Genomic DNA, 23,677 nt, shown 5'->3' with positions numbered 1-23,677 from the left:
GCCCCTTCGTTTTTTTTATCCCCCACCACATGGCGATCCCCCGCCCAGGTCGTCCGTCCGGGCGTCAACATTTATAGCTGTGAGTGCGATAACTCATAAACTGTTTGCTATATCGATTTGAAATTTGAGTCACACATGTACCACCTGAAAGGGAAGAACTCTATTGATTTTGGGCGTGGCCGGATCCAAGATGGCCGACTGGGGTGGCCATCTTGAAAAAATGTTTTTTGTAATAAATGGAAAACCGCTTATCTGATTTCAATTATTTTTCAATGATGGGGGATTCCCCATCTCTGATGGGTATATTTTTTAGCTTGGGATCCTGTGCCATTGGCTCTCCCCCGGCTACCTTTGCCAGTAGTTTTCAGGTGGCGTTTATGGTTCTTACTTCAACACAGGGGCTGACAGGATGGCCAAGACCGAGAGGTATGCACAAGCTGTCTATCTTGGGTTTATCCCGTTTATTTATAAACTGCTATCCCGGTGTTTCACAGGCAGGGTGATTCATCAATGTGTGTGCCGTCCCTCAGATGGAAGTTAAACGAGAATCTCAAAGAATAGGCGAGCTATCGCCGGCACCATGGCTAAATTCCTGCCTGTACCAGCAGAGAGCATTGTATCAGCAACACAGCCATGCCCTCAGCAATGATGCCTCTCCACAGCATTGTGCTTCATACGAACAGTGTACTTCATGTGTCCCTGGGTGGCAGTTTCACCTGGCTTACTGAGCTGGCCATTAATGTCACAGTTCATATTGAAGGAAAAACACAGACAGTCTGCTTGTTTACTTGTGTAAACTCATAAATCATTCCTTCATTCATTTTTGCTCCTCCAAAAATCTTGCTGCTCAAGGCAACCACCTAGTTTCCCTCATGGCTGCACCAGCTTTGACAGCCAGTCATAGTTTGAGACCCTGTAGTTGGAATATAAAGGTCACTCGCCCTTTTAGAGGTTTAATTTCTCAATCTTAACAGTTCAGGAAGGCCTCGACTTTTCTTGAACAGCTGGAGACTCTTTGGAACAACTGATGGGTGAATATAAGAGCCCAAAATACCCCTGAAAGAAGTAGTTGCAATCTCTAGATGTCAATCAAGATTGAGAGTAATGCTCTCAATTAGCAGGGGCTTCTAACAACGTTTTCAATAATCAGGGGCTTGTTCCACCTTTAATTATTTATTTGGGTGATTGGCTCCATGAGCTACCCCCTCCGTACCCCCCCCCCCCCATTCAGGTCTTGCCCAGGGGACTACAGAGTTACACTTGAGATAAACACCACTCATGTGCATCTTTTTAACTCCGAACAACTGCACTCTTTGCTGTAATTGCGCTGTGGCCATAGAACAGCAAAATTATATGATGAGACATGAGATAAGTATGTCTGTGAATGAGAGATACTGGGAATGCATTGAAGCTTCACTGCGGAGGGCTGTGGCATTACATTGTCCATGAGAGGGCGCACCTGTTACAGGTGTTTGTTTGGAGGGTTGTATACTGTTCAGCAAATATTAACGGTGGCTCAGGAGAACTTCACCATAAACTGCCAATGGAAATTCAAATCGGTCATTCTGATGATCATTTTATTTATAGCTCCATGCGAATTCACTCGTTATGGAAAAAAAAATCTCTGATTTCTTATGAGATGAGATCGAAATCTGATGATAATTTTAATGATCAGAACTCATGAGAAATATTTGTAATGGATGTGGAATTAATCATGGAGGATGGCGTGATATGAAGGATTTGTATGAAAACCATGCAGACCTCGCTGTCGATTTTTTAAATTAAAATTTATATGTTATGATTCCATCGATTTATTACTAATTATAGTAATTAGTCCACAGTGGAGAACCATATCACATGATACTCCATCCCAGAGTGTAATAGAATATGGCTCCCAACTGTTCAAGTGCTGCTGCTTCCCACTCACTTGCCTTAAGGCCCTGGAATTGAAGGCCCTTCATTTCATTGGAATCTCACAGAAGGAAGTTGAGGCTCTTCCTGTTCACCGTAGGCAGGTTGTTGGCCTTGCAGTTTTGTTACCGGCTCTACTCTGGTCTTGCCCGGCTCTATTCTGGTCGTGCTCCTCCTGCTCTCTCATCTTCCCCTTCAGATCGAGGTTTCCAACTCATTCTGTCATAAAGCCTTTCCTTGTTCTCTTCCTCAAGTAACAATTCATGTACTACCATATTTCCATCAATAATATTGGTGTAAAGGACCATTGAGTAATCACAGCCATAGTCCTGCAAAGAATTCTAGCCAAACTTTCTTTCAGTTATTCCATTATATTGTCAATTTCACCTTATCTTCTTGTTCTTTTATGAATGCTAACATAACTAATTTTTTTTATCATCGTGCACAATTGCACAATTGCACATGCAGCGTTTAGGAGTGGAGTGCTCTACTTCATGCCCACCAGTCGTGCTCGCGCTGCCCTGCAATGCGCAAAAGAACCGTCCGGGCGCCGTGCTGCCATACGAGCACAACCGGGTTCGTCTGCAGCATGTACGTGTCCAACACTCCACAGACTACATCAATGCCAGTCTGGTCGATGGTTACAGGTACCAGTGCTAAAGTCGTCTGATCCTGTTGCCTATTTCTACCATGTGATTTGAAATCTCGTTTGAAATCTAATCTGCCTTACCATTACTTTTCTGCAGCATTCGCTTTGGTGTTCTCTTCCACTTCCCTAACATATGTCTCTCTCATATGCAGGCATCGGCGAGCATACATCGTCACTCAGGGCCCTCTTGCTGGAACAACGGAAGATTTCTGGCGCCTGGTGTGGGAACAAAACTCGCCCATAATCGTTATGCTGACCAAACTAAGAGAGATGGGCAGGGTGAGTCAAGACAATAAAAGACAACAAAAGAAAATAATTAAGAGATTGAAAATTAGTGAATATATCTCTCTAGTAATTATCTACAGAAAATATCAATCAATCACTCACTTTATCATATGGTACCTCTCATTAAGAAACAAAATTGCAAAGCTCTTTGCAAAGAAAGAAGAGGTGAGAAAAGTTTAAATTCAGGAAAAGCAACTTTAAAAATATAGGATTTTAAAAGAGATTTCTAAACTATAATTTAAAAATAGAAAAGAAAAAGGGGATAGAAAAGATCGAGGATTTGGATAGGGATTATAAGAGATGGTGGTGAACAGCTATTTTGAAGACCTGGAGGGAAGAGTGGGATTGAAGAGAGTGTGGGAATTTGTTCCAAAGGTGGGAAAAAAGAGGAATGAAAGAGTGAAGGTGAGAATTGATTTGTGATTTTTGAGTTTTACCAGAAGGGGGTTGCTGGCGGACCTTGAGTGCCCTGCGGAAATATGAGGGGACATGTCTCAGATAGAGCAGGGGGGGGGGGGCAGGCCAGAGAGGAGACAGTAGAAGATGGAAAGACCACTGTCCTGCCTGTGGTGAGAGAATGAGAGACCCAAAGACTCAGCCTCACCGTGGGAGATACCAATGAACCTAAATGCCTTGGTTTCCACATAATGAAGCTGAGAAAGGTGAGAGGTGGCAGCACCAGCCCAGAGGGGAGAGCAGTATTCCATCAGGCTGGGGACAAAAACTATGTATGTGGTAAGGAGCTCAGGTGTGCCAAGGAAGGACTTTGCATGACGGAGGATTCCCAATCGGCGACTTGCTTTGGAGGCCAGCTTGGAAATGTGGCTTTCCCAGGAAAGATCATGGCAGGTAGTGAGACCCAGAAGCTTGAATGAAAGGACTTCTTCAAGAGGATTGTTTTGAAAATATATGGGGGGGGGGTGTTCTAGGTAGTCCTTTCGGAGAGACATAGTGAGAGTGTGAGATTTGTCAAGATTGAAAGACATGTTCCACGTGTTGGACCAGTTTGTGATTTTATCCAGATCTGCAGAGAGTGAAGAAGCTGCTGCTTGCCAATCTGAGGGATGACAGATGGTACAGCAGAGGGTGGAGTCATCAGCAAAGAGTGTCATCATCTACCTGGAGATTCCCAGTATTTGATTGTAGCTTTCTTCCAGGAGTTTAAGGTGTGATTAGGTCTAAAATGTCAGAAAAACCCATTTGTGTTTGGGTTTTAAGGTTACCAGCGATATTTTAAAGTTATACATTTGTGTAATCGGAGCTAGCGAAGTGTTTTGAGGATCGGAGGGATGTAATAAAACATATGAGCAGGAGCTAGGAGGCTGGCAGCCATTTTATGAATGAGTTTTAAATGTTTTAGCGAAGAAGCAGGTGAGCTTGCTGACAGTGAGTTCCAAACACGACCTTGTGTGAGCATGAACTAGAGTGGCGGCTGAACCATCCATATGGCAGATATGTCCTTCCAAAGAAATACAGCATAGATGAGGCCTCACTGTATTCCTGCAAAGTGTTAACTCTACCCCTTTAGATTTATAACTTATCCCTGTCCCCCTGTGTCAATCTATATATCACGAAAACGTTCATCTTGTATATATGTGTGTATGTATGTATGTTCCCGAAATACAGCCAAAACGGTACATGATAGCGCAAAAATTTTCGGCCCACCTGACTCATCATTCACCTGTGGTGTGCAGTATCAAGTTTCATTCAAATCAGGCAACAAAAAAAATTATTAAAAAATCAATTTCCGATTCAGTCAAGTACTCTTCGGGAGTATTTGATCAATGCAAACAACCTCAGTGGTATAGTTCGCTGGAGCTATCTTTTTTTTTTTCTCTTCTTGAAATGATTTTTTTCATCAACCGCTGTCACAACAGGAACCCAACGGGTTCACGGGTCATCTAGTACAAACTAAAACCCTATGAGCCTTACCTATAGCTGCCTGACACTGTGCTGTCTTCTTCCTCCCTACATATTTTACTCACCCCAGAATGCTTCTCTTGTATGACATGCTCTACTACTGCCCCTTGCATTATGTAATCCCTATTTCCATTATTCTTACTCATCCCTTACCACCTGACATTTCCTGTCGTTCAACTTTCCCAATGCATGACCTTTCTCGGCTAGAGGCTTGTCAAAGCAATACACATACTACATCCAGAAGGCAAAATATCTACTCAAACAATAATTTCTGCCTTTGAGGCTGTATCATGAAATTGTGAAAAGCCATTAAAAAGCCAAAGGGAATTATGAATACTTGGGCCCTAGAACTACAAAACCCGCCCTGGCAGTGATAGAAAGAATCATCAATATAATGGAAGATCTGTGAAAAGAGATGAACGGTCAGAAGTGATATGTGTAGTTGATAGGCCCGACATAAATATTCAGGTGGACAGGCAATGAAGCATTGCATCCCTTTCATGCACGCACGCACAAACACACACACACACACACACACACACACACACACACACACACACACACACACACACACACACACACACACACACACACACACACACACACACACACACACACACACAATCAGTCGATGTTCATTGTGTAAGAATGAAGAACTGGTCTTGCGGGTGAAGGCGATTGTCGATCAGCATCTGCAGACAGGTAAAACAATCGATGGAATCAACAGAACGTTGATCGAGGTATGCAAACTACCATGGGAAGCAAGGAGAAGCTGACATTTTGGGCAGTAGTAGTTGTCGTAGTCCATGCTCAAATTAGTATAATTCGTTTAAAAAATATATTTTTAAGTTTTATTTATATATTCACCTCATTATTCTTGTATGTTGTCTTCTGGACTCTCATTAGTTTCTTTGTTATCAATTTCGTTTTGAATGGCCCGTGTATGAACATACAATCATTAACATAAGTATACCACTCACACACATGACGTGCAGTGATTGTCTTGAAGGTCAGCCATCATTCCAGAGCAAGGGAATGACTGTGTGTGACCGGTTTTGATTTATATCAGGAATGGAGATCACAAATCTTCCATTTCTTACATCAATCACGATTAATTGTTTTCGGTTGCTCATGAAACACTAATAATTATTAACGAAACATGAGAAGGACATTACAAAAAGTAAAAGTGTAAATTTTATATTTTATAATCATATTAAGAAGGGTGTTCGACTGTAATATAATTTACTGTCTACGAAGAAACCAATCTATAAAGGAATATTTAAAATTGCCTCGTGAGTCACAATCGGTAATATATTGTAATATATAATTTATTGCATGTGCACATGTTCTTGCACAGGCAACCCATGAAAAACGACATTGTTAGTGGGTGCAACAGCTGTTTGTTTTTGTGGACCAAGGCTCCCAAGAGTCACTGAGCACAATGGGTCGAAATCCCCAAAGGAAAACGTTGCTCAGCTGATAACCCTGCAAACTCCCCCATTGCGTGCGTGCAGGAAAAGTGCCACAGGTACTGGCCAGCAGAGCGTGCGGCACGTTACCATTTCCTGGTGGTTAGCCCCATTGCTGAGTACAACATGCCACAGTACATCCTGAGAGAATTCAAGGTGACAGATGCAAGGGTACGTTGAGGCTGAGCTGATCTGCTTTGGTGTATAATGTCCAAATGTAACTTGATGCTGATGAGTGTGAGAGTAGGTGTGCGACAATGATAATCCCTTCAAATCTGGATTACACTGCTCTGGTGTCTACCGCTTCACAAGATACCCCAATGAAAGGAATGCCGACTAATTGGACAACATAATATATTGCTTGAGATTTAAAACTGTACTCACAGTGTTCGTTCGGGCAATCCCCATTTTCTCGTTTCCGTTAAAGGGCAGGCAGGATGATGCAGATGTGCCGTACTCGCCTTTGAGCCATCCAGTCTCGGTTCATTTCTTCAAGCGATGATAAACAATCACGCTGGTGGTTCGCATGCAGGACATTGGTTACATCATTGAATGCCAATATATTATCTGGTGAACATTAAAGATCCCACAGTGTCTTTTAACAAAAAGTGGATGAGCTATCGCTGACACCCTAGACAAATTATAAATCCCGGCCCCAACTGTGCCTGTGGGTGAGCAATGCAGCCACCTTTTTGAGGTTCTTAGTGAGCTTAGTGCATGACCAGGGGCAGAAAGTTGCTGCACAACCTGGAAAATTGACCATCAGAGGTTGCCAGCCCAGGAAGAGGAATCAGAACTGCTGTTCCAAAATTATACAAGTGTTTTTTTTTTTTTCAATGAAGGTACTGTGTCAGCAGACAGGTAGATAATTGGTTATATCCAACTAAGTGGTTTCCAATTCCAATGACTCGTTTTTAATACCTGAAAAAAGTTGTTTGCACATTGTTAATGGGTCTTCAAACCACTAAGTCATTCAGGTGGAAAAATCAGTTGGCACAAGCTGGCACGATGGCTGAGAGGTATGCACATTCTCCTAGGTTTGAAACTCCGCCCAGCTACAAACTGTCATCCTGGTGTCTCGCAGGCAGGGTGAGACATAAAGTGTGTGCCGTCCCTCGGATGGATGTTAAACTGGGCGTCCCGTCTGCTTAGTTTGGTGAACCTTAAATATCCCACTGTGTCATTCTCAAAGAGTCAGTGAGCTATTGCTGGAACCCTGGCCAAATTTGCTTTGTTTATTTTTACAGGTAATTTATACTATAAGAGAGGTGTGTGTGTGTGTGTGTGTGTGTGTCGCCATTTTTCTCAGGGTTGTCTGAATGGATCTTTGTCAAAGTCTCAGAGGTTTATCAATGAGTGTTGAGGAGTGTTTTAGGCAAAAAAAAAGTTTTTTTTTTGCCAATTTTGAAAAAAAAAAGTTGGATTTATGGGGGTTCTTTCTTTTTGTGGCTCTCTTATAGATATAGGCTAGTATATCGGGACCGCAGTCCTTAGTGGGTGTTGGGAAGTGTTTTAGGCCCCCACAAAAAAATTGATCAGGCAACACTGGGTCCCCTTCCTAGCATAACATGAATGAGGAAAGAAAGGCAACATGCAGACAGTGGAAAAGGTGAATGTAACAAGCAAGGCAATGAATGAAGAACGAAAGGAGAAAGGAGGAATATGTGAGTAAGCGAGCTTGGATATGGGAGGGTTAATGGGGATAGAAAAGAGATGAAGGATGAGATGGTGGTGCACTGCCACCTTGAAACCACCTCAGGAATGTGGTTCCACAAGCAAGAAAAATATAACAGAGGAGTGAAGGTACATCTGTATTTTTGGAGTTTAATAAAGAAGGGGTTGTTGGAAGAATGCGTGCATTATTGGGTAACTGGATAAATTCAGAAAGAAAAGAGGGAATAAGAGCAGAATAGACATGAAAAAAAAAACAAGAAAACAAAAAGGCAACCAATCTTTCTGTGATGGGAAAGCAGTAGGCATTGTGCTTCATCTCCTTTGTTGGAAATTCCAATGATGTTTAGAGCTTTGGACACCACAACATCCAAGAGACAGACACACAGATATAGAGACACAGAGAGATAGAGATATAGAGATATGGAAAAAACAAATGACACGGGCTGATCAGGAAGAGCACTGCCCCACTGAACTATGGACAAAGACCTTGTTGGTTGCGAGAAATTCAGATTTAGCAAGGAAGGACATTGTATAACAGAAGATGCTCAGTTTGCATTGAAAACAAAATTTCATGCAGAGTCTGCCCAGGAGAGGTTGTGACTGGTAGTGAGGCCCAGAAGCTTGAGAAACTTAACTGAATAGTGGAGGGAAAAATATAAATACTGTTATGTTTGGTGGGAGGGGGTTAGATATTCCCATAGACCTGATATAAATGTATAGAATAGCATGGTCAGTGTACGAGTAGTTAGCCCATCTCGATGTAATAAGTAGGGACACATCAGCTTAAGGATGTCTTATTTGTATCTGCACCATACAAGTGGTGGTGCATGGTAATAATTAGTTAGGGATTATGGTTAAGGAAATTGTGTGCATGAACCTCAATGTAAACCTCAACTGGGGGTGTCAGGAGACTTATAAGAGCAAGGGAGGGGTGGAGCTGTAGATGTCTCCCAAGGGGTGTGGCTCTGATCACCTTCCAGGGGTGGAGCATTGCCCGGGAGAGGAGGGAGGAGCCAAATGGGGCAGTTGGGTTTGTGAGGAGATCTTACGAGTCTGAGAGGTTCGTGGAGTTTGAGACGAACCAACTTTGAGGAGAAAGAGGACCGTGAAGTTCTGAGAGAGTGCGAAGGAGGTCGTACTGCCTGCCTGTTTTGCCCTGTGCTTGTTCGTCCTGTCTGCCCACCTTTTCGTCGTCCTGCTTGGCCCCATTCATCATCCTGCCCGTGTGTCTTCGTCTCCTCATCGTCCCTCCTCATCGCCTGCTCGTGGCTGCTCCATGCCCACCCTTCCACCACTACCACCAGAGCTGAGTCCCCCAGTTTTGTCCCTTTCCCATCTGAGATTGAGTCCGGAGTGAGGCGCTTTAGTTCTTTAGATTTGTTTTATTCATGTTGTACAGTGCCTATAAAAAGTCTATACCCCCTTTCAAAATTTTCAACTTTTGTTGCCTTGTAGCTTGGAATTAAATTACAATAATTCAGCCTTTTTCCACCTTTATTTACACATAACCCAGAACTTCCAAGTGAAAAACAAATTCTCCAAATTTCAGCAAATTAAGAAAAAATACAAAACTAGAATATCTTGATTGGATAAGTGTCCACCATCCTTATAATAGCAATTGTATACGAGCTCAGGTGTAACCAATCACCTTGAAAATCGCACACCAAGTTAATTGACCTCCACCTGTGTTGAATATTGTGTGATTCTGGTTATTTCAGAATAAAATCAGCTGTTCTTGTAGGTTTCCTCTGCTGGGTAAGGCATTTCACAGAAATGACTCAACCATGAGCACCAAGGAGCTTTCAAAAGACCTCGGGGGTAAAGTTGTGGAAAGGCATAGATCAGAGGATGGGTATAAAAATATTTCAAAGGTCTTGAATATCCCTTGGAGCACAATCAAGACAATCATTTAGAAGTGAAAGGGGTATGGTACCACCAAGACCCTGCCTAGATCAGGCCATCCTTCCAAACTGGATGACCAAGCAAAGAGGAGACTGATCAGAGAGGCCACCAAGGGGCCAGTGGCAACTTTGAAAGAGCTACATGCTTTTATGGCAAAGACTGGTCACTGTGTGCATGTGACAACAATATTACAAGCACTCCACAAGTCTGGCCTGTATGGTTGGATGGAAGGAAGGAAGGAAGCCATTACTCAAAAAATCCCACCTTGAGTCTGGTTTGAGGTATACAAAAACCACTCCAGAGATTCTGAACATTACATTTGGCACAAACCCAACACATCACCCAAAGAACACCATCCCTACTGTGAAGCATAGTGGTGGCAGCATCATGTTATGGGATGTTTCTCATCAGCAGGGTCTGGGGCATTTGTCAGAATAGAAGGGAAAATGGATGGAGAAAATTACAGAAACGTCCAAGAGGAAAACCTGCTGCCCTCTGCAAGAAAGCTGAAATTGGGACGGAAGTTCACCTTTCAGCATGACAATGACCCAAAGCACATAGCCAAAGCTACACTATGGAACAAAAAGATAAATGTCCTTGAGTGGCCCAGTCAGAGCCCTGACCAAAATCGAATCGAAAATCTGTGGCATGACTTGAAGATTGCTGTCCATCAATGCTCCCCATGCAACATGACTGAGCTTGAACAGTTTTCCAGAGAAAAATGGGCAAATATTGCCGAATAAAGGTGTGCAAAGTTGGTAGAGACCTATCCCAACAGACTCACAGCTGTAATTGCTGTCAAAGGTGCTTCCACCAAGTATTAACTCAGGTGGGTGGACACTTATCAAACCAAGATACTCTCGTTTTATATTTTTAATTAATTTTCTGAAATTTATCGAATTTGTTTTTCTTTTGTAAGTTGTGGGTTACGATGTGTAAATAAAGGTCGAAAATGTCTGATTTCATGCAATTTAATTACAGGCTGTAAGGCAACAAAATGTGAAAATTTTCAAAGTGGGTGTAGACTTTATATTGGCACTGTATATAATTATTTATTAATTTCGTTCCTTCTCATCCCAACCCGCCGTCGTCTCCTTGCAATCACCATCCCTGGTTCTTTTTGTTTGGGTTGAGGAATAGACCGGTTTGTTTTAAAAGAGCGAAGGTTCTCATGTCTCTCCTCCGTTCTGCACGTGCAAATCTGCCATTCATTTGGAACGTCTCCACCGGAGTTAAGCCATCTGGAATATCGTGAGATTTTAACCTCCCACTGCGATGAGCTTGATGTCAGTTGAGCCATTGACGCTGCAATACTTAAGCAAATAATAGGTTTATGACAACAGTTTAGATTCTGAAATAGTTTAGCTGATTGTGTAATTTATAGAACTACACAGGTACAGACAGTGTTGGCTTGTGGTGAAGATATGAAATTGGTATCACAGGGGTTGTCGGTTAAAATGCAATGGTCACCAGCAAGGCAGCTTAAGAATATATATTGTAAGCTTCTGGAAACTGAGATATTTTCAAGAGAATTACTCTGTCACTATCAGAATGGCAGTAAAAGATCCAGCTGCTTCATTGTTTACGTTCACGGAGGGGGTATGCCTGGTGTTGGCTTCATGGTTAGGGTGGTGTACTTGGGATCCAAAATCCTGAGTTCAATTCCCACTCGGCTGATGAATTAATACCAGGTGGGGTTGACTCTGCTTGTCATCCTTCTGAGGTCGGCAAAATGAGTGCCAGCTTACTGGTATCCTGTGTCGGAGTGGCGACACGTCCAGGATTGAACCCAATAGCCAAGGAGACTGCTTCGGCAGCACAAACGCTTTGCAGAGTATGGTCCCAATGGATGGATGGATGGATGGAGGGGGTAATTGGCCTGCTCTTCTTGGTCTGTGCGCACATTGTGGTTTACCATTAATGCCATCAGGGAATCTTGGGCTAATATGCCTAAAATACCGTCGAGGAATACATACAGCAGCCAAGAATCCCTCTAAGCAAAAATAAATATAATTAAAAAGATCTAAGTTCTTGAAAATGTTAATCTTTGTGATTTGTGAATATTATTAAGATTTTGTTGTTTTTCTTTTTGTGTTTATTTGTGTAAAATAATGCAGCAAGTAATTGAGAGAATTTTTTATGCAGCATGCTTCAGCAAATCATTATTCTTTTGCCTGACACATCTCCTTCCCCCTCCCTTTCCAGGATGGCCAATCACGGACGGTAAGACAGTTCCAGTTCAGCGACTGGCCAGAACAGGGTGTACCACGTATGGCTGAGCCCTTCCTCGAGTTCCTTGGTCAGGTGCATAAAACGAAAGACCAGTTTGGGCAGGATGGGCCTATCACAGTGCATTGCAGGTGAACTTTATTCTTTATGTCTCTCTCTCTCTATCTCTATCTCTATCTCTATCTCTATCTCTATCTCTATCTCTATCTCTCTATCTCTCTATCTCTCTATCACTCTATCTCTCTATCTCTATCTCTATCTCTCTATCTCTCCTTGTTTCTACACATTGTGTGTTCATTGCCAGTTGCTGGTTACATGGGTAGTTGTCTCGTCTCGTGATGACAAATGCTCTTTCAGACAAATTTCACCAAACTAGTAAAAACAAAACAAAAAAAAACTGTTTGTTTATGAAACTATTTTCACAAGAAAATTTTTCTTTTTTTGTTCTTTATTGCCCCTTCTTTATCTGTAGCTTCCACTGCTCTCTCAGTCCTCTGACCTTTCCCAGCTCCTGCAGATATGCATGTTCTTCCAGTAAACTTCCAGTTAAACTCTTAAATCCAGACTTACCAAGCACAAACACTCTTTTGTACCTTTCCCACATCCCACCTAACCCCAACCACCCCCCCCCCCCCCGTTTGTGGGACTACCTTTCTACAGCTGTTCAATCACATTCTCCTCTCCAAAGATTCAAATTGACAGTTCATCACCTTGTCATGTCATCCTCCATCCATACCTGCAATATTTTTTTCCCTAATTAACCGCCTAATCCAATCCCCCCCAATCCAACCCTCTTGTTCTTCTTTCGGCTGCTCCCGTTAGGATCATCCGTTATGATCCGCATACTGATTTGGCATAGGTTTTATGTTGGATGCCCTTCCTGACGCAACCCTGGTCACCTCTTACGACATAGGGAATAAGGATTGGGTTTCGCCATGATTCCGGGCTGCCCTACACCCTCTCATAGCACGGCCCAGCGCAGAGCACCCGTCCTCAAGCGATCCTCCAACCCAAGCCTCCGAGTAGCTGGATTACAGGCGCACGCCACTGAGCCCGGTATCCCAATCCAACCCTCTTCTTGTAGGTTAACTCACCAAACCCAACGTTTTTCTTTTGGGTTACTATGTTTATTCCCCTTCTTTGTTCAGTTCCTTCATTGAAAAAAACCCAATTCTCAGCTCTCTCTCAACTTTTCAAGTTTGCTCATTCCCCTGCTTCTTGCAAGGTACCTGTTGCAAGAAGGTAAGGTACCTTATTGCAAGATACCTGTTGCAAGGTACCTACCACAATGTACCTGTTACTACATGGTCAATACATTGCCTTTTTACCTTCTGCCACTTCACTCTTTCACCACTTCACTCTTCCATGAGCCAAGGTTTTGCATCCAAAACGATTTGTGTGGAAGTCTGTTCCTCTTAGTGGGTCTCGACTGTATACCGATAGTGAAATCTTAGTCACGTAGTCTGTTATGCTTGTTTAGCGCTTGTGTTGATCAGGATTTCATGTTACTGTATCTATTGATTGTATTTTTAAAGTGGGAGTGTTGCATCTGGTTGTTGCTAACAAGGTGATGATGGATTTGTGGGGGTGTTCTGGTTTTGCAGTGCTGGAGCTGGTCGTAGCGGTGTATTCGTTACCATTAGTGTGCTTTTGGAGCGCATGAGGAGTGAAGGTGTGCTTGATGTTTTCCTTACTGTCAAGATGCTTCGTCTGCAACGGCAGGGGATGGTCCAAACTCAGGTTAATTACACTACAACAACAATGACATTGACTTAAATTCCAATTAATGCATTGATTCCTTGATGTAACTGGTTAATTACGTACTGGGTATCTCATTAGAGTGAGCAATTATGCATTTAATTGAAGGATTAGTATACATGTAATTTTATAGTTAAAAATGACCAACGTCAACCTCAACCATCACGTTGAAGTTCTTTGACTCCCATGAATTACCGAAACGATGTTTAAAGTCACACTGTACTGCGTTCAGAATTAACTCATAGGATCCTTCAAGGATCGTTCACACAAAGCCGAGATTGGCACTTTGTTCACACGTGGGAAGGCTGGAAGATGGAAAATGTTTCTTTGCAAATAAATGGTTTATTGTAAAATATATACAGGGGAAAAAGAAGGCCAGGATGATCAAAAAATAACAGAACAGATCTGGCGGTCAACAAACACAGATAGGGGTGGAAGGGGCAGCACACAAACGTGCACACAAAAATAACTATTCCCTGCTATGGTGCCAAAATACCTGATTCAAACCATGCAAAAAGGGGAATCTCAGCTGAATATTTAAGGCAGGCATGAGCTGGTGTTGCTGTCGATTGATGATGGGTGAGCAGGCTGGCATGGCACAGGGCGAAGTGCGGTTTGAGATGGGAGAATGATGACAAGGACATTGTGTCCTCTGTCTCTGTAACTGGTCTTCCTCCTGCAAGGTGATGAAGAAAAGAGAGAGAAGGAGAAAGAGAAAGAGATATTATCTCTAAAAGGTCCAACTCGACTCTCATCCAACTTCTACTCGTTTCAGCTCCAACTACCATGAGCATGCGCCGACACTATATCTACCCCCACAAGGATCGCCTGCCCAACACATGACTGGTCCCATTCATTCGCTGCCTATGGGTCGCACCAACGTTCGAGTTGTCCCACCCTGCAGGGCAGCAACTCATTAAAATATTCCACCTGAAGCAGTTTTAAATCGAAGCTACTTGGACACACAACCCAGCTAAAGTCTTCACATTGTGGCAATTTCAAGGAATCCATGATATTTATTTTTGCAAACCCCACAACCTGTTGTCATCGTTGTCCAACCTGGGTATAGGGTAAGGAGGGAATTTGATACAGCATTATAAGACAAGCCTCCTCCAGAGAGGGAACATTGAGGGGCCTCAGCATTCTTTTTTGCTTATAATGGGCCGAGCATGTTTGGTGCACAATTTTCTTGTTCCACTGGATGGACAACCTGATCTAAAAAGGTGCAATTTGTTGCTTGTTATTTTTATTGCTGTCATTGTCTTTTTATTACATTATTAATCTTCTACATTCCTGTTGCAGGAACAGTACGAGTTTTGTTATCGAGCGGCACTGGAGTACCTGGGAAACTTTGACCACTTTGGAAACTGAGCCGAAACAGCTCAACATCTATGTGACTTAAAACAACATGCCAAAAGAAGACAACAGCAATGGACCCAAAACAACAATGGGATACTATTTGTAAAAGGATTACAAAGAAAAGCAATGGTGTCACCACAACAGTACAATAATATACCGACTTTTAATGATGTCAACAAAATGATCTGGGTTAATATCATCAAAATAACATCGGAATAATCTATCTTCTCTGATTCATCCTTTTATACATTTATTTTCAATATCATTTCCACATCATGTCCTCTTGCAACGATCCTCTTTTCATCGCTCCTCTTTCTTCGTCACTCTATTCTTCAACTAGGCTTTTACTTTACCAAATTAAGTCATCCAGATCTTCATAGGTTGAGCCGCCTTATTCTCGACAGGCAAAATGCATGAAGAACAATAATCCATTGCATCACATCATAGATGGAAAAGAGAGAATTTCTCATTGAGGCTGGGGAATGGGAGAGAAAGAAGACCCAAGATGGGGAATGTGTCGGGTACGTTGTTTTGAACCATTTTTACGCTTGGTGTGCGAGTTAATTTTCACACATTATACTTTAGGAACTCTTCACACATGAAATGCATGAGAACGGTATCTGGTGTTTGGGGAGAATGCAAAAACGTGGTTGGGTACCAAGGGCCATGCACTGAAGGTCTACTATGAAAGAGCAAAGATGTGGGTGCTTGTCTCATTAAACAAAAGAAAAACACCTTGAAATGCAGCTCTTCGGTGAACACATAAAATCACAACTACCTTTGGCTCTTTCGTCTTCTCATTATCAGTGGTAAAACCTTCACCAACCAAACGGTTGCTCTTTGTTTGCTTTCCTGCCTTTCTTTGTTTGTTTTTAACAAAGGAAGTTAAAGATAAAAACGTTGCACTTTACTTACAACTGCATTTGCTTTTCGATACCTTCACAAACTTAAAACCGATGTCTGTTTCGATGCTTTAAAAAAACATGTCATTACCCAGTGCTTTCAAGATTCTGTGAAAAGAGACGGACCGTCGGTTACGATACCATTGCAGGTTTATGGAATTGGAACATTTTGTTGTTTCGCTTTGTTGTTTATTGCTTTGTTTGGCTCGTTGCCCTTTATTAGGTGAGTACTTGTGTTCGCATATAGTTATATTTGGTTGCTTTTCCTTCAACATCTTTGTCTATTTCAAGCGCATTATGTAAAAGCTTGGCCGATAATTGTGCATTCTTTTGTCACGTTCACTTGACGATGAAAATTCAATGTCCTAATTAATGTAAATGTGAACCACATCGATCATCGTTAATCGAGTTATTATATTTTTCACAATCGAGTGTTTGTATTTTTACACAAAAAAGGCAGCATTTTGGATGGTTTGCAAAACATTACTTCTACTGACGTGTGAATGGAATTCTTGAAAAGAAATACACGAAGAACACAATGAGCTGTTGAAGACTTCCCATTTCGGTTTGATAAGTAATCATCTTTTTTTTTTTTACTCACTTAACGTCATGTAGCGCTTAGAGGAGGGAAAGAAACAAAGATCCAAATTTGGTTTTGGTGTTGTACGACACAACGGGCATTGAATGTTGTGCGACTTGATAAGCAACCAAGCGGAATATTGCCTGAGCATTCAGAGAGTGGATTTGATTGGTAGATTCTAATGTTTTTTTTTTTTTTGTGAAGTTGTCATCCTTTGTACATATACTGTAGAATATCAAAACCGTGTGTAGAAAGTAGTTTGAACTCAAAATGCCATAAGAGTCCAGAATCTCTAAAAGGGATCTGAGAATTGCCATTAAAATGTACATTAAGTAATAAAAAAAAGAGACAAAACTGACACTGAAACAGCCTTCCATTGTAACCGGGATTTGATTTAGAGTTTGCTCGCCGATTTCCTTTTGTAACGGTTAGATTACGTGTGGTCACTAACAGTGAAGGGATACTAATATCAAATCTTATCGTTTCGTTTCGACCTGAAACTTTTATCTGTGAGACTTAAGCCCAGGCCGAAAGCCCGATTTGAAACAATCCTCGAACTACTCTTAATCTCAAATCTAACTCGAATCACACCACAGCCTTAACATCCTCAAGTTCCCATGTTTGACTCTTAACCAATCCATCTTACATGACCCAGTAGTAGATGCTTACACTATAAACTGGAAGACTAAATATTTTTCTTCATCGTTTTCTCATCCGAACACAAGTGGTTCCCGTAAGGTATTTCCTCACCAACCCTCACACACAAGTGGTATTTCTTCCCCAACTCCACACAGTCCGTCTGAAGTCAAAACTTTTCCAATAATATACCTACAGCCGTGAACTTCAGTTACATCGAAGTGAATACCTCCAAATGCAAACTTCCCTCTATTGATTAAACATCACTTATTTAAATAATGCTTTTGTACCCAAGATAAATTGGTTCACTTTGGGGGGGGGGGGTGGGAAATCCATAAATGTTTATCCCACTTTTCTGAATTTTATCACCACTCACCGATTACATATAATGAATGATTGCTATGTTTGTAATCATCAACAGAATGATTCTTTATCGACTCTGCTTAGGTTTATCTTTATAAAAGCCTTCTAATTCTGTCTTCCAATTTTGATCTCAATTTCTCCTGCCCCCCTCCCTTCCCCCAACCCTTATCCCTCACCTACTTTTTGTCTTTGCTTGTCAGAAAAAAAAACAATAATTTGTGGCTGAATAATGCGATGCTGTATTGCTTTCCAACTTTTAAGTATGGCTTCTGGATTGGTTTGCATTGGTCTTGCATCAACCATTTTGTCTTTCTGCAGAGCTGCGAAAGCATTTTAAATTTGATTGCAGTTAATATGAGAATGTACACCTCAACCTTTTTGGCCTGCTTACCTGTGTATGACTGAATATGGTTTTTTGGGGTTTTTTTAACCTTTTTTTATTAAAAAGGGCTCCTACAATGTTCTTCCAAATCAGAGCTCGACTATACTTACTAACATAGGCCAAGATTATGTTCACCAGAATAATTTTTCGAGCAATGATCTTATAAGACCTTGTACCAAGACCTAAAGGCAAATATACATTGATGATGAATGTTCCTTTTATTTTACTTAACTTGATTTGCTTAAAAAGTCTTCAGAATAGGTTTAAAGTTGACAGAGTTGTCCAAGATTTGTGTTGATGCAAACCTTTGCAAAATTATTTTATTACTGAGTGCTGCTCCCTTCGGGTGCGTCGTCGTTCATTGAACTGGCCTATATAGTTTGATATAAATTATTCCACCTCCATCTCTCATGCCTTCTCTTTCCTGTCTTTTCTTGCCTTGCTGATGAGGATTTCTATCCAATTCAACTGTTTAAAGACTTCTGTTGATCCTTATGAAGTTTGCACATTGCCCTTTTGGGTAATGATTCATGATGTCCTGTATTGTAAAGATCTGTCTCATTGTCACTCACACACTTGCAAAATTTTGCCCCCTTTTACCCAACCAGCCTTGCTCTTCATGGAGCACAGAGTTAATAAAGCATTTTATTTAAAAAAAATAAAAATGCAGTTCTTGATGTATTTCATCACAAACTCTGTCTGTACACGTCTGTTGGTATTAGTCATTAATTCCCAAGTCTTGGCAAAAGTTCACGAAACAGTGTGTTTGTATTGTCTTTTTAATTTACAGAAAAAATTTAGAAAAGCTTAATTGTTCAACACTTTTCATTGCCTTTCCAAACAAATACTAATTTCACTTTTATCAATGCTTTAAGCAAGATTTGTAATCAATCCAAGTATGACATTGACAGCAGTATGCTAACCACTGTGGGAAGCAAGGAGAAGCCAACATTTTGAGGGTTAACCTTTCATCGGAGCATAAGAGGCTGGTTTTGTTGAAGGGTGAAAATGCGAAAGTGTTTTTGCTCCAAGAAAGACTCGTGCCCAAAACATCATCTTGATCTCCTTGCTTCCCATGGTGGTTAGCATACTGCCGTCAATGTTCAGTTGATTTTCTCCATTGTTATACTTGTCCGCCAATGCCGAAGGATGCTCATCTTCACAATTAAAACGAGCATTTCCATTCTACTTTAAGCAAGGAAAAGTATCAGCACTTGCAGATCTTCATTAGCATTGTGAAGAGTTATATTCGTCTTAATATATTTTATTTTGCAGTCATGATATTGTATTGTATGTTCGATCACGTGTAATTGATAACGTTGTGATCTGTAACATTACAATGGTAAATTCATTTTATTTCTTTGTTCCTGGGATGTGGGTAGCACTAGTATGCATTTAGTCTCCATCCCAAGTTTTCCTGAGAAGATGGTGGTGGTATCTTTTTTTTTTCAACCACTGCAGTCATGTTTAGATGGTTCACCCATGATGGTACTTAGTTGGGAAGCCCAGGATTCCTACCTATGATGAAAGTTGTTGAAGTAGAATTTTAGGTGATGTGGTTCTCAGCATAATGACACTCACTCTTTGTGGTTCTTTATTATGGTTCTAATTGTGTAGGGCTGGGAGGAAGTGTTGAACTGGGGGGTTGGAGGGGGGGACGTGCAGTTGCAGTGTATTATATAGCTAGGACACTAGTCACAGTCATGGGTGATACAAGGAATGGATGTTGATCTTAGTTGGTGGTGAGCTGATTAAGTGAATAGTTTTAGTCTGTTTCAATCCAGGTGATCGATGAGTGTGCTCTTCACTCCTTACCTTTTTCTTCATTTGTATGCAGCACAAGGCTGCAGGGTAGCATCATTTGTCTGTGCCGCTGATGCAATTCTTTCTGCTGGTTAGGGCAGGAATTTAGAATTTTGCCATGGTGCCGGCGATAGCTCACCTACTCTTAATGAAGGACACTGTGGGATCTTTAACGTCCACTAACAAATGCCACAAGACGAAACGCCATTTAACATCCATCCGAAGGATGGCACACACATTGATGAATCACCCTATCTGTGAAACACTGGAATGACAGTTTATAGCTGGGTCGGGATTCAAACCCAGGCTTGACAGCTTAGAGGAGAGTGTGCATACCTCTTGGCCATCCTGCCAGCACTACTCCTTACCCGAACCTTATCGATGGTGGACGGGTATTAAAGGGATCAGGAGGTGAGCCACTCACCTCAAAACACCCTCATGAAGCAACTGATTACGATCCTGCCATGAAGAACTCTTGCAGCTAAGTCCTGCAGATATGATGATTGTCCTCCAAAAGCACTACCATTTTTCTTTATTGCGCATTATGAAATATGTCTATGTTAGCAGCACTAGATTGCATAATTGCAGCACCTCACTGAAAGTTAGGCTATAACACACCTACTCTACATCAAATGACACTGTGAGGTCTTTAACGTCCACCAACTAATTTCAGCAGACAGGTCCCCCAGATTAACGTACATCCGAGGAACGGCGCACTCAGTGATACAATGTCCTTCTTGCAAAGCAGCAATGGGACAGTTTACACTCGGGTTCGGATTCGAACTCAGGCTCGACAGATCAAAAGCAAGTATCCAACCGTTGAAGATATCCTACCAGCCCCATCACCACCCCCCAACCCCCACACTCCCCCTTCCCCACTCTTTTTACTGAGAGAACATAATCATGTTTTTTGCACAAGTACAACCCCATTGTTCAGGTGAGTCAATGAACTGTTGAATGGAACCAAGGAAATGGAAATGGCAACACAAGTTAAACAATCTAGGAGGGTACCTTCCCATTAAGATCATCTACTTGATAACAATAATGTAGAATGTTAATTTTTCCAATTGAGCAACTACGCTACACAGTTGTCTTTTTGCAATATTATTCTGCATTTTTTAGTTGTTGAAGAATTCAATTGAAGGGCCGAGCCTGGCCTAGCACAGAAAGGTTTTGCATTTCATACTGAAGGTGTATGACGTGCACGGGCCCTTCCGGCAAAACGTCTTGCACGGGATGTCAGAGTGGAGACGGGATACGGGGCTTACAAAAACGGGTAACACCTGCAGCTGCTGTGATGAGGAATGGGAGGGAAACCATTTCACAAGATCAGCACTTCTGTATAAATATATCGCCTCGAAGAAACTTCACACAGTCACAGCCTTAGTTGGCGTCGACACAACAGCAACTAACGAGAATGGCCCGTATGTTCCACCTTGCCAGCTCTCCTCCTGCCCTTCCAATCGATTATGGTGATTACTACTTGGGTGCCAGCCCTGCACCAAATATCTACTACTATGACGACTACTATGAAAACTACGACCCAGACATACTGGACACACCTGCTCAGAGCAATTGTGACTACTCGGACTGGCCACCGAGCCTAGTAATTATCCCATTAGCCTACATTCTCACATTCTTGGCAGGATTACCAGCAAACATCCGTGTACTACAAGGTGCACTTGGCATGCGGCTCCGAGCTCGGCCCATCCCTGCTGCTCTGTTAGCCAGCCTTGCTGCTGCTGATCTGCTCTTCCTGCTGTCTCTACCCTTGTGGGCAGCATATGCAGCCAGGGGGTACCGCTGGCCATTTGGGGCAGCACTGTGTGTACTCTGCAGTGGCCTTGCCACTGCGAACATGTATGCAGGTGTATTCAGCTTGGGTGCACTGGCTGTGCTGCGATGCATCACCGTGACCCGTGCACTGCCACCAGGACCACGATCTCCTGGATCTCGGGTTGGACGAGCTGGACCCATAGTTGCTGCCATTCTTGTCTGGGCTGGCGCGGTGCTAGCGGCACTTCCAGCTTTCACTCTGGCCACGTTGAAGCAGCACGAGAATCAACTGGACTTGCAGAAGGGAAATGACTCAGGCCTGCACATAGATGCTGGTGGTAGTGCAACTGATGCCAAAGCAGTGAGCTTTGTGTGTGCCTCTGACCTGTCCCGTGTTGCATCCCCAGGTACCAAGCCTCTCTGGGCTGCTGCTCTTGCTCTTTTCCAGGCTTCTGTTGGCTTTGGCATGCCTGTGCTGCTGCTCTTCATCTCATATGGCCGTCTCTTGCGACACCTCAGTGCACACTTCTCATCATCAAGTGGACGTTTTCCTCAAAGGACTCCCCGGCTCCGCCGTACACTACTGGCACTGCTCGCAGCCTTTGTGATCTGTTGGGGCCCGTACCACATTCTCCGTGCTCTTGATGCATTTGTTTGGCTTCAGCTCATTGCACCACATTGCTCCCTTGAGCAAGCCATCCACAGGGGACTTCCATATGCACTGTGTCTTGGATATGGCAACAGCTGTCTCAACCCACTCCTATATGCTGTGTACAATGAGCCATCAACACGCTCATGCAGTTGCTGCTGTAGCCATTCTTCACGGACAAAAGCCAAATTGAATCCTGGTTACCACAATGATGGTGTGCCTCATGGCCCTCACATGGGAGAGGCAAGTCACTCAGACTCAACCAGCCTGTAACAGGTGTGGATCCACAGCTGGACCTGTGGATCCCGGAATGACCTCCATGATTGCACTTCTGAAATTCTACAATAACTGATCATTTTCGAAAGACTTTTTAAACGGCATTCAAGAAAGATGTTGTTGAAATTGATTTTACGATTGATGATTATAAATGCTATGAGCATGTTGACATGCAGTCTGACTTTGAAGGAGCTGAAAGCAATGATAAACTTGTCTTCAACCATGTCATGGACTTCCTGTCCCAATCTCATGTTGCATATCCAGTCTTGGATTCCTTATATTATTTGCAAACATTTATGTTGAAAACCTGCATTTTGTGTTTAATCCTGATAGTTATTATTATAATTCTCTGTCATCCTTTAAACTGTGTATTGAGCCTGTAATTGTCCAAGCATAGACATTTAATCACACAATGATACTCTCACCTATTACTGTATGTATCATGCGTGCTTATGGGCCAGTGAACCTGAACTCACCCCCCCCACCCCATTATCACTGCACTCCCCACAATCACCAGTCAAATATCCCCAAACATTCTACACCTTCACCTAGTTATGTTGTTATTGACTATTTATAGTTTATTTTACCATTCATTAGCAAGCACTGTGCTATTACTTCAATCGGCGCTGCAGGCAGCAAATTGAGTTTCTATAACCATGTGTCCACATGTATGTTTGGAATAATCATTCAGTGGAATCTTCAGTTGCCTTATAGAACTCATCTGAAGACTTTCTTGCATAAATCTGCTTCCTGGTTCTTCAACTTTGTAAAACTACATTTAAACAATTCATGTAATGAAATGTGCACAACATGATGTAATCATTGATGCTTTGATGAATGTCACGTTTAAATAAAGGAATAAACATGACCTTTTGTTATAACCTAGAGTCCACATTGTTGAGTTGATCATCCGGGAAGGGAAAAATGTAAGTTGCCCTGTGTCTTGTGCCATTATTACAAGACACTTGGCCTCTCTTGGCTGCCACTCTTACTCTTTTCCATGCCTCTGTATGTCTATCTTGACTGGCATTGTTGTAAAAGTTACATTTTCCATCCCAGCAGATTCGGTGGTGAAATGGCTAGAGCATCCACTTAGAGTTTGGTAGGTTGATGGTTTTTAACCCTGGGCCAAGTCAAAGCCTACCAAACACTTT

General features: G+C 42.2%; 2 protein-coding genes across 3 annotated transcripts in view; both read left to right on the top strand.

Annotated features, from left to right (window-relative positions):
* LOC147025135 (receptor-type tyrosine-protein phosphatase delta-like) overlaps positions 1-18,712 on the top strand; it is a 278,354-nt gene extending 259,642 nt beyond the window's left edge. For both annotated transcript variants that reach the window (XM_085885801.1, XM_085885802.1), the window contains 6 exons: positions 2,380-2,558; positions 2,713-2,839; positions 6,280-6,405; positions 12,016-12,170; positions 13,644-13,779; positions 15,100-18,712. In XM_085885801.1, the coding sequence (XP_085741927.1) occupies positions 2,380-2,558; positions 2,713-2,839; positions 6,280-6,405; positions 12,016-12,170; positions 13,644-13,779; positions 15,100-15,168 (792 nt within the window). In that variant the 3' untranslated portion in view covers positions 15,169-18,712. The remainder of the gene's footprint in view (positions 1-2,379; positions 2,559-2,712; positions 2,840-6,279; positions 6,406-12,015; positions 12,171-13,643; positions 13,780-15,099) is intronic.
* A 1,413-nt stretch (positions 18,713-20,125) lies between these two features.
* LOC147025134 (apelin receptor B-like) lies at positions 20,126-23,404 on the top strand. The gene has a single exon (XM_085885800.1). It carries the CDS (start codon positions 21,240-21,242, stop codon positions 22,518-22,520), a length of 1,281 nt encoding a protein of 426 aa, XP_085741926.1. The 5' UTR covers positions 20,126-21,239; the 3' UTR covers positions 22,521-23,404.
* The last annotated feature ends 273 nt before the right edge of the window (positions 23,405-23,677 follow it).

This window comes from Eptatretus burgeri, chromosome 6 (assembly GCF_056783735.1).
Source record: "Eptatretus burgeri isolate ZD-2024b chromosome 6, Ebu_testis_v1, whole genome shotgun sequence".
Classification (NCBI taxonomy): Eukaryota; Metazoa; Chordata; class Myxini; order Myxiniformes; family Myxinidae; genus Eptatretus; species Eptatretus burgeri.
This window is presented reverse-complemented; position numbering and strand designations above follow the sequence as displayed.

Bases quoted from the DNA above. Each gene is read 5' to 3' on its own strand.
- LOC147025134 (XM_085885800.1), top strand. From the start codon at position 21,240: ATGGCCCGTATGTTCCACCTTGCCAGCTCTCCTCCTGCCCTTCCAATC.